Raw genomic sequence first — 12,067 nt, 5'->3', positions numbered from 1 at the left:
AATAACTTGCTCTTGCTATTTTTTTTAAAGTGGTTCATTTAAATACATTTCAGGATTAATTTCCTAAAATTCTTGTAGAAGAAAGACTGGCCTGTTGGTCTAGTGGTTAGTAGCCCTGACTGCTATACCGGATGTCGTGTGTTCGATTCCCACTCAGGACTAATGTTTGTGTGATGAGCACGATCATTTGTTCTGTGTTTGGATGTAATTTATCTACAATATGTTTGTATTTTAAAAAAACATATTACCTATAGGTATGTTCATCAGTAGTCACGTAGATAACACAAGCTTTGCTTAGTTTGAGACTAGATGGCGTTGTGCGAATGTTGTGTATCTCTTTACTGTCACGGGATAACTTCATGGGAACAGACCCGGTCCTTTTTAAAGGTGTGCACGGGGACACAGGTCCAACACGCAGAGGTCTTGTTGAGAACTTTAATGTAAAATGTGATGTGGTATCTACCAGGGGGCATCCATCTCTGCTCTATTAAAGAACAAACATGGACGGCCCAAGGTAGCTACAAAACCATTGCACATTGTTTTAAATGGGCTATTATGAATTATTATGATAACAATTATCTAAAAAGACTGCTACCTTATGACTATTCAAATAATATTTTGTTTTTCAGTTCCAAAGGATGTGAAATGCTTAGGGCTTCGTGAGACCGGACGGTGTCTCGCTTACATACCGAGGTGAGACATACATATTATTCTTGTTATTATCAAAAACCAAACCTAAACCAGTGCTGCTTACCCTAGTGGATACCCACCCAAAACCTAACCTCGAAAAGTACTGCTTTACCTAGTGGCAGCCCTAGTTTAATCATTCACGTCGAAGACAAGGCGTGGTTCTACGTCGGATTCGTCTTACCGAATAAAAACACCCTGGGCGGTTGTAACTGACTGCATGGATAGCCAAGTTGAGGTCACCACGCTAAACCCATTGTGCGCGACGTGTCGCAGGTTCGATCCCCGCGTAGGACAAACGTTTGTGTGATCCATGAATGTTTGTCCTGAGTCTTTGTGCATCTGACTTGAATATTTGTAAAAATCTCGTGACACAAGGATTTAATTCCTTTCTATTAATGAACATTCAATTCCTTAATGAGTCGTGGAAAAGATGAAGTGGGTTTTTGTCCTTTGCTGATAGTTATAAAACCTTTTTAATTAATCATTCCAGTTTTGCTTACGACGCGAATCTGAACGAGTGTGTCTCGTTCATCTACGGCGGCTGCGGGGGAAATGCCAACAGATTCTATACGAAGGAAGATTGCGAAAAGGAGTGCAAGCCTTGAATAATAATAATAAAAAATAAGTTTAACTGAAATTTATATAAAAAGTTTTTATTTGCCGAATGGATGGAGCTCGTGGCTAAGCTATAACTGCAAAAGTTGATCGATCACAGATTAAGCTACGTGTGACATGGTCCGTAGATGGGTGACTATTTTCGTCACAAAGAGTTCCTATATGTTTCGAAAGGCACGTTAAATTGTGGGTCCCGGCTGTTATTCCGACCTCTTTGACAGTCGTTATAGGTAGTCTGAAGCTTGAAAAGTCTGACAACTAGTTTAACTAAGGGGTATCGTGTTGCCCAGGTAACTGGGTTGAGAAGGTCAGATAGGCAGTCGCTCATTGTAAAACACTAGTATTTAATCCGGTTAGACTGGAAGTCAACTCCAACATAGTTGGGAATAGCTAGGACGATGATGACGACTTGAGGAATGGGAAAGTTGATAGACGGGGGGATAGGACAATTGGGATAGGGGAAAAAGAACACGGGAAAGAGTTGGTAGAAAGGGGAATAATAAAAGGAAGATAAAACGAGAGAGGGCAGAGAGAAAGAGAGAGGAAGTATCTTCACCAGTTTCCTTTACATATTTAGTTACTAGGGCAAAAAACAACATTCTTGCAGTAGATACCTTGGTTCAATTAAATACGTTGTAACATTTTCCTTATAATAAAGTAGATCAATTATTATCAAATTTATTATGAAGAGATTTATTAAATGCATGACCCCAACTGATTGTGGGTCCAGGGCCGTAATAATGTGAAATATATATATCTGCATCCAAACTAACAGTAACGCGCGACTTCGTTTTTTGAAATTGGATAAATACATTTAGTACACATATCTTCTTCCCATTTTTGCAACATCTTTAATTACTGCTTAAATATCCTATAGCCGTCCTCAATAAGTGGGCTATCTAACACTGAAACAATATTTTAAACCAGTAACGTCTGAGATCAGGACGTTAAAAAAAACTCTAAGCTTTATAATATTGCGACTTCGTTTATTTTTATAAATAAAAGTAGCCTTACTTAATAATACTTACTCAATAAAATCAGCTACCTACCTATAAAAACCCTTCAAAATCGGTCCAGCCATTTTAGAGAATACCCGGGACAAACAGAGAGAAAGACAAAAATTTATAAAATAAATGGTGTCTTTGCCGTAGGTATATTTATATATTCATATGCATAGAGTAGAGATCAGTTATTACATATTATACAAACAGACACTCCAAATTTATATAATTATATGTATATGTAAGTACCTATATAGATAATATCGTTTTATGAGTCGATTCAGAACTTGTTTGAACAAACTCTCATTCAGATGAGGCGAGAAATATCGAACAAGTTGTAATACATTGCTGGCGATGTATCGCAAACATTTACTGCACGGATAGCCGAGTGGTTGAGGTCACCACGTCGTACCCACTGTGCGCGACGAGTCGCAGGTTCGACCATCAATATACAGTGGATGAAACTTACGCATGACGTCACGATTTACGTCACAAGACGCCTCTAAACTTTAAAGCAGATTGTTTTTTTTTTCAATTTTAGTTTTTCAGAAAAAGGAAAAGATATCTATTAGGTATTATTCGATTACCTAACTGAGGGACTAAAATCTAAATAGACTTTCTTTTTACACCCAGTTGTCATTAATATCCACTGGCATTCTATTTATATAATATAACCCTACCTAAGGTTTTTCATTCTGACTGTACAAAATTTGGTTCAAAAGAAATATAGTCCGAACTACCACACAAAAATATTAGTACCTATGTTACTTAAAATGTATAAATCTTAACTTAATTGTTATATTTGTACGCCTTCATGGCAAAACATAGCGTTCCTTATGTATATTTAACACCAGCATTTAATGTAGGTACCTATGTTTAACAAATTAATATTCTTGATTCTTGAATAAAAATGAAATTCTTATTTCGACCAGATCGGACGAAACTCAGCGGCCGAAACGCCATCAGAGCTGTGTGATAACGCAATGTATTTCAAAGTGTACGATATTTCTCACATCGTTAAAATAAACAATATGATAAGCATAGGGAAACTGCCTCTGTGTGCATGTATACTTAAACACTACACGTTTTTAACGCTGTCTATATTTAATTGAAAATACTGGTTTACTGGTTTTCTGCCTCAATGTCAAGAGCATATTACTTGATATTTTGGGGTTCCGTAACATCGTACCATCGTGTCAAACCAGCAGGATCGTCCAAAATTGTTACCGAGAACACAAAGAGCAAAGGAAGGAACAAGGGTGGGTTTAGTCAGTAAAAGTCTGACACTACAATCTAAAGTTGATAGGCATTTGATGATTTCCGATCTGAAAAAAAAACTTGTCATGTTTGTGATGCTTTAATTTTCCATCTCGAAAATGTTGGTTTCAGATATTAACCTTAGTATATTTATTTGCGATATTAGCGACTTTTAAAGTAATACAGTTGGAAATTTGAGAGCAAGACATCGCACAATATACACAATAATATGTTTAGCCTTCAATCTTGTACCACACGGCCATCCGTCAAAGTCATATTTTTTTTTATAAAACAACGCATTGCTATAAACAATTTTCCAGGTTCGTGAAGTTCGTGCCTTTGCCCAATTGTGGGCCATTACATTTAGTATGTAACATAGGTATTGTACAAAACTGAATATTTATTTGAAACTAGACCTATCATCAACTTAACTACAGTTAAACAGATTTAACACCATGCCATTTAGTATCAAACTAAATAAAACTTGTACTGTCAATACAAACGTACTTATTTCTATTCCTTAAAAAAAACAGAACAAACGATCATACTTATCACAATTTTTAACACTTTCTTAGCTGAGAATCGAACCTACGATCTCTGGTATAGCAATCAAAGGCCATCTACTATCACCAACAGTCCAGGCAAATACTTAAAATATTTATCATATACGGAACCAAAAACCTTCTCATCTCTCGTCCTATCCGTTTCAATATTCGTTTGCTAAAACAAAATAAATATACACCTAGTCAATACGGCCCTGGAAAACATCTTTATAGGAATATACATATACGCGAGAAATCATAATATATTGTTATTCAGTTAAGAGACTTGATACAAAACAGTACTTAGAATTTGTGATAATGAAATTATTTTATTTCTTTTTATTTTTACTTGGGGTTATCGTCCTGGGTCACGCAAGAGGTATGTTTATAAACAATTAATTTAATTTGATAACGCCATTTTTATTGTTTACTAGCTGTCCCGGCGAACTATACGTAACTCCTAACAGTCGATGATAATAATGCATATATAAATACATTTTTTTTTATATATTTTTCACCGTTTAAACCTTCCCTTGACTTTCACGAATATTTAAAGACTAATAAATAATATAAATCAAATCGGTTCAGCCGTTCTCGAGTTTTAGCGAGACTAATGAACAGCAATTCACTTTTATGTATAAAGGAGAAGAAGAAGAAAGAAAAAGAAGGTTTTAATGACATAGTTCTGTACATTGTTTTTAAACAAAATATTGTAAAAAACGTTTTTCTTTATTTGTGTTTGTGTACTGTGTTGCGGGTTCGATCCCCGTATAGGATGAATATTTTGTAATTCATAAATGCTTGTTCTGCATGTTCTTTAGGAAAACTAATTAGGAAAACAAAACATTTTTGCCGAAGAAAAAAGAAAGTCAATACCTTCTACATTAAGAGGAAATGATTTTATCTCTGTTTTCTTTCAAACATTAAATATATCTGTATTACATATTTAAATCGTTTTAATTTTGCGTTTCTTTTTCTCGTTACAGAAGGCAGATGTCTTAAAGCAGCAGATCCTGGATTATGTTTTGGAAATATAGTGCGGTAAGTAATGACGCACATCTAAATTAGTTCAGCAATACTGGCGTCAAAATGTAACAAATGCTAAACATAGAATGCACGTATAGCCGAGCTTGAGATCGCCAAGCCAATCGTTGGTTAGATCAACTCATAGGACAAGCGTTTGTGTGATCCACGAATGCTTGTCCTGACTCTGGGTGTCTTTGTGCATGTGACTTGAATGTTTCAGAAACCCCCCGCGACACAGGGAACACATTTTTAAGTGCAGGATATGTTTTGAAAAAGCCACATCACTTGTTGAAATGTTATGTCATTTCCATATATTTGAAGTTTTCTATCCGTTGACTTTCTTTTCTTTAAAAAAAACGATTCCCGCAGTAAGGAATTTAATCCTTGTATCGCTTGGGGTTTCTCAAAAATACAATTCACATGCACAAACACGCCCAGACTCAGTTAAAGCATTCGTGGATCACACAAACGCTTGTCCTACGCGGGGATTGAGCCCGCGACACGTCGCGCACATTGGGTTTGGCGTGGTGACCTCAACCACTCGGCTATCCGTGCAGTCTTTTATACTGCAACTAGCTATTGCCCGCGACTTCGTCCCCGTGGGTAGAAGATATAAGTTATGATTTATACCTGCCCTATTTTTTTCACATTTTCCATTGTATCTTCGCTCCTATTAGTCGCAGCGTGATGGTTTATACCCTTAAGCCTTCCTCGATGAATGGTCTATTCAACACAAAAATAATTTTTCAATTTGGACCAGTAGTTCCTGAGATTAGCGCGTTCAAACAAACAAACAAACAAACTCTTCAGCTTTATATATTAGTATAGAGTATAGATGTATCATATTTATAAAGACAGATGATAATTATTGATCTCTGTTTTCAGTTACCACTTTGATTCAGCTTTAGGAAAATGTGAAGAATTCGTCTATGGAGGTTGCATGGGAAATGAAAACCGATTTGAAACGAAACAGGAATGTGAAGCCGCTTGTCATTAAAATAAAACGAATATGACCTTCTTTTCGTGTTTTTTTTCTTTATAACCTGAATCCTACTACTATTATAAAGGCGAAAGTTTGTAAGTATGGATGTATGGATGTTTGTTACTCTTTCACGTAAAAACTACTGAATGGATTTTAATGAAACTTTACCACAATATAGCTTATACATAAGAATAACACATAGGCTACAATTTTTGAGGTTTCTAATGTGAGGTCGTAAAAAAACACATTTTTTGCGCTTAAATGGGGAAAATTCTAACTTATTCTAACAAAGTCGCGGCCAACAGCTAGTAATAAATAATCCACACCTTCACACAACGCCATCTAGTCTCAAACTAAGCAAAGCTTTTATTATGAGTACTAGACAACTGATAAACATTCTTATATGTTTCTAAATACATGCATAATATATGACAGATAAATTACACCCAGACTCACAACAAACGATTGTGCTTATCACACAAACAATGTCGTGGGTGGGAATCGAACCAACGACAAGTGTAGGTATTAGTCAGGGCCACTAATCACTAGACGCTCTACGCTGTGTAGTGTACTGTTTCACTTTCATAATAGCTAAAGAATTGTTTTAAGAGGTTTCTAAAATGTTCAGTGTTGTTTAGCCATTGATAAATGCACGAGTTGAAGCTAACAAACTCAGGCAAAACGAAAACATGATTGTGTGAAGTAAATATGTTATTTTCTCGAGTCGTTTTTCTATCGGTTCTGTACATGCTGAGTTTCTCCGTTACAGTACTAAGTCACAAAATCACAAACTTTGCCGCTTTAATAAAAATGGTACAAAAAATGATTTCAACAATTTCTAACTGATCGATTCACATGAATTCGATTCAGAATTGTATCGATTAATCGGTAATAAAATGTTATTCGTAACGGTTTAAAAGACAGGGCATTCCTATTGAAAACTATATAAAATTTTCTCAGTTGATAAGTGGCTATAATTTAGAATCCTTGTGTCAATACATACACGGTGATTTTTCAGTCGTCTTACAAAAGCAGCCCAGTTCATGTATCCGACGTAAAATACCCCTAGGCGCGATTTCTATTTTTTTTATCATCAACTAAGATAATAAGTACGAAGAAAATTAAACAAGAGAAATCTGAAATATACTCTTAAAAATGATAAAATTGCCGCCGCCCGCGCCCCTCACCATTGTTACAAGGCTCGGACCGCGCTCGCAACAGAGCTGTGTTTCTAAAAAACTACGAATTGCATAATAATATTGAATAAAAATTGCATTTTTTTTTTCAAATCTCATAAATACCTATTTTTTTATCATGAACGTGTTCTAGTCATTGGATACATGAACTGGGCTGTTTTTGTAAGACGACAAAAAAAACACGGTGTATATTAATATATTTTCCCCAGTTTTGTATGCACTCACTTTTTTTTGTTGATGCATACGTTAATAATTTTATGTTAGAAATCTTTTATAGTATTCTTGTATTTACAAAAGAAGTATAAACTTAAAAACTTTTGATATTGATTTAGCCTTAACACTCATAAACATATCGCCTATATCCATAAAAATGTAGCTTTCATTAGTAAAAAACAATCAAAATCGATTCAGCAGATCCTGAGATCACCGCACATCGACATCATAAATGACTTCTTTAATTTATCGATATAATAAAATGGAATGAAAAGATAATAAAGTATACTTAAGAAAACAATAAAAAAGGTAATATATGCGAGAGATGACCCTGAAATTATATGAGAGCATATAAATACGAATGCGATATAATTGTGTCTCAGTTAAGATAAGCGGTTTGAAGAATACTGTGCGTTTGTGTTGTACCAAAATGAAACTGTTATTTTTTGTTTTTCTGATGTTTGGGATCTTCGCCTTAAACGACGCTAGAGGTAAGTTTTATTTTTCGTTAATAGGGATGTCAACTAGGTGTGAGTAATTAAAAATGTATTTTATTCGTCAGGTGAATAGTGTTTTTTTTTTAAGCTTATCTGAACAATCTGTTTTAAAGAGGGATTTTTGTGGTACCGACTAAGTAAAATTAATTATACATAAAAGTGGCGTCACACTTATTTTAAATGTTTTTGCAATTAAACTTGTACGTACAATTGCGGTATTAATTATTAATATTATATTTGTGGGCGTAATTTATGTTTTTAGTATAGAATAAGAATAAGAAGAATAGAATAAGAATCTTTATTTGCAGAGACACGGTATTAGGTACAGGTGTTTTGGTAAATTACATAATGTACATGCATATCTCACCGCTCAATCGGTATGCAAATTTCGAGTAGACACTGGTACATACTACATTGACATAAAATAAAAAATAAATATTACAGTGTCATACACATACAAAAGTGCTATCTCAGACAATTCAATAAAATTACAACAATCGAGATAATACAATTAAAATCTATTTAATTACAAATAACACAAAATATTAAATTAAACATTATTAAATTATAATCTTTTTAACATTACTTACAAACAATCATCATAGTGTGTTAGACACTACTTACACATTGTATCATGCGTTTTTGTGTTTAATAAATTCAGAAACCGTATAAAAACATTTGTCTAGTAACCACTTTTTAAGTTTGATTTTGAATTTGGATAATGGGAGTTCTCTAATTGATTTAGGAATTTTGTTAAAAATATGGATCGTCATGCAGCTACAGTTTTTTTTGTACAAAGTAGTTAGAATTCTCGGCAGAGCTAATTTTGTTATGTCGCGTGATTGGTACCTTTTATTATCATTCACTTTTTCAAACAACTGACTGTGCTTTTTAACAAATACTCCGATTTCATAAATATAAAGGCTACTTAAGGTTAATATATTTAATCTTCTAAATAGTGGTCTGCACGACTCTGTTGGACTAGCTCCACAGATAGCCCGGATACATTTTTTTGAGATATGAATGCCCTACTGACTTCTGTAGAATTACCCCATAATATTAACCCATACCGGAGTACCGAACTTACATAACCGTGATACGCTAGTAAAGCCGTTTTTTCACAAGTAAGCTTTCTAATTTTCCGAAGGGCATAAACAAATTTATTTATACGAGAGCAGACACTCGCTACTTGAGCTTTCCAGTTCACATTTTTATCCAGTAACACTCCTAGAAATTTGGTTGTGTCCAATTCTTCTATGTTTTGTCCGCAGTATTCTAATTTAACACTTGAGGCCACACTATTATAATTTCGAAATTTTATTACTTTAGTCTTGGATATATTGGCTGTAAGGTTATTTTGATCGAGCCAACGCATAATATTTTCCACCGTATCATTCAAGATTCGCTTGTAATCAGATGTGGTGGTGAGATCAGGAACTATCACAGATATGTACAGTATAGTACAAAATAAATATTGAATACCCAGTATTAATTACAATAACTGACTCATATAAAATAGAAAATTGTCGTCGTTCTTCTTAATTATTAGTAAAAAATACCTTTTATGAAAATTAAATTGCATTGTATTTTTTTTTGCATTCTACGTCGATAATAGGTAATTATGGTTTCTTGTGCTACTTGCAAAATATTCGAAAACACTAAACATAAGATGCATAAATACATAGTTATTAATCAGTAGATAACCCTGTGAACTTTGTATCAGTTGCATACATAGGTATATTTGTGTCAAATATGAGAGAAAGTAATATCAAAATTAAAGGTTTTCATTTCAAGTACCTAGGTCGTTTACTAGGCACTTTCAAAACGATACAATAATGACACTCGTTGCTTGGTTCCAGAATGACAATCTTATTGAGAAGCACCGGCAAGAAACTCCATTAGATACTGTTTTAAAAATAAATATATACACAGTGTAAACATAGGATGTTGGTCCATCCGTTAGTCACCAGAATTAATCTGATAAAGCGTGATAGCCAAAAAGTTAAAAAAATACAGATGACGTTTTAAAGTGCTCACTGTAATCTAATAAATATATAGGTGTGCGTAATTGAACTCCGAAACAGCTCGTCCAATTCTCATGAAATTTTCCGTGCAAATTGGGTAGGTCTGAGAATCGGACAACATCCTATTTGATACCCTTTTTCACATGGCGTAGAAACTTTTTTTTGGGTCAGCTAGAAGATAATAAATATACAACATTAAATCAATTGCAGCAGTAGTTTGTATGGTCACGTCAATGGTCAATTGCTTTATTTGTGTTCGTTTTTCTTTATCTTATTTATACGGGCCCGCAAAGTCATGCGTCTGTCACTTACTTACCCAGTTTTTTTATAAACATTAATTGCAGCACAGCCATACAGCGAATGAATTTAATAATTTGTTGTGCACTATGTTTTGTTTGCTTTTGCACGTCGTACATAAATAAAGTCAAGTCGTCTTCACCTTGGCATTTAAAAACAATAATAATGCTTGTCTATGAATATCCCACAGTTGGGCTCTTAAAGTGTAGCGATGTTTTGAGCATTGATCACCACGCTAGCCCACAACGGTTTGGCGATGAGAAATTCTGTGAAATCCTGATATTTTCAGGGTAGCTTCAAATCCGTTGGCAATGCAGTTTACAACTATAAATAGGGGGTCCCCATTTTATCGTTGTAAATTGCCCTTTGAGGAGGTCAGATAGGCAGTCTCTCTGTAAAACACTGGTACTTAGCTGAGTCCGGTTAGACTGGAAGCCGACCCCAATATAGTTGGGAAAAGGCTAGGCCGATGATGATGATGTTAAAAAAAATATAGTAATATCTTACATTGTTCCATTTTCTTATCACAGATTCCAAATGCTTGCAACCTGCTGAGCCTGGAATTTGTCGAGCTGAGATTCCAAGGTGAGTTTATTTTGGTAATACTAAATTATTATTTTTTTACTAGTAATGCTTGTTTGGCTGTAAATATATATCCTGGGACAACTCACACACGGTTATCTGATCCCAAGCTAAGCAAAGTCACACAACATTTGTCCTGGGCGGGAATCGAACCCCGAACGACCTCCAGTATAGCAGTCAGGGTCACTAACCAGACCAACCGGCCCGGCAAGTTGGTGTCATGTTGGTAAATGTTGGTGTCATGTGCTTCCTTTGCCTGTAGAGAGCATCGCACCGTATATGATGTACCATGCACTTTCTATTCTGTTCCCACTGGGTATTTTCCTATGTAATGTTTTGTCTGACGGTTAGTCAGATTTGTTTTAGAATTATTAGAAAGTATAATAGTTTTCACCCATGTAGGGATGTGTCGATGTTTGCTCATCTCTCAGGCAAAAACCACAGCCCAGATTTAGACGAAAGTTGGTACACAGATAGTTTATAACCAGGATTAACACATAGGATAGTTTTATCCCGATTTTATGTTCCCGTGGGATTATTTTCGATTTAAGCGAACAACTAGTATATTGGTACCGTTGGATGCAGGTGGCAATGAACCGGTTGCTCTGGAGAACATATGGAGACGCCTATGTCTAGTAGTGGACTGCTATAGGCTGAGATGATGATGATGATGATGAACTAGTAGATTAATATACTTGTTTATTTCTTTTCAGATTCTACTTCAACAGTGAGACTGAAAAATGCGAACAATTCTTCTACGGCGGCTGTATGGGTAACAGTAACCGCTTCAAGACTATAGAAGAGTGCAAATCCGCTTGTCAATAAATATAACAGATCTAACATTCTTTTGTTTTTATTTTTTCTACTCATCTGCATAGCTTTATCCCAATATATATTGACTTCAAGGATAGGCGAGTGGTTGAGGTCAAAACGCTAAATCAACTGTGCGCGACGTACCGCGGGTTCGATACCCGTTTATGACAAGCATTTGTGTGACCCACGAATGCTTGTAGTGAGTATTTTTGTCTTTATGCATGTGATTCGTATGTTTGTGAAACGCGGCATAAGTTTAAATGAAAATAAAGACATTCCTATTCACAAAACATTACAAAGCCTTGGTAAAAAGATAACAATAAACAGATATG

General features: G+C 35.0%; 1 protein-coding gene across 1 annotated transcript; it reads left to right on the top strand.

Annotated features, from left to right (window-relative positions):
- The first annotated feature begins 7,847 nt into the window (after positions 1-7,847).
- Positions 7,848-11,766, top strand: LOC113504258 (kunitz-type serine protease inhibitor long epsilon-dendrotoxin Arg55-like). Its single transcript, XM_026886474.1, has 3 exons — positions 7,848-8,013; positions 10,871-10,925; positions 11,636-11,766. Exons 1-3 carry the CDS (start codon positions 7,884-7,886, stop codon positions 11,745-11,747), a joined length of 297 nt encoding a protein of 98 aa, XP_026742275.1. The 5' UTR covers positions 7,848-7,883; the 3' UTR covers positions 11,748-11,766.
- The last annotated feature ends 301 nt before the right edge of the window (positions 11,767-12,067 follow it).

Source organism: Trichoplusia ni, chromosome 21, assembly GCF_003590095.1.
Source record: "Trichoplusia ni isolate ovarian cell line Hi5 chromosome 21, tn1, whole genome shotgun sequence".
Classification (NCBI taxonomy): domain Eukaryota; kingdom Metazoa; phylum Arthropoda; class Insecta; order Lepidoptera; family Noctuidae; genus Trichoplusia; species Trichoplusia ni.
The sequence above is the reverse complement of the archived record's forward strand: the minus strand, read 5'-3'. Positions and strand labels throughout refer to the sequence as shown.

Excerpts from the sequence above, each read along its gene's own strand:
- LOC113504258 (XM_026886474.1), top strand. The coding sequence starts at position 7,884 with ATGCGATATAATTGTGTCTCAGTTAAGATAAGCGGTTTGAAGAATACT. Across the intron at positions 8,014-10,870 it reads CGCCTTAAACGACGCTAGAG|ATTCCAAATGCTTGCAACCT; the intron begins GTAAGTTTTATT and ends TTCTTATCACAG. Across the intron at positions 10,926-11,635 it reads TGTCGAGCTGAGATTCCAAG|ATTCTACTTCAACAGTGAGA; the intron begins GTGAGTTTATTT and ends ATTTCTTTTCAG.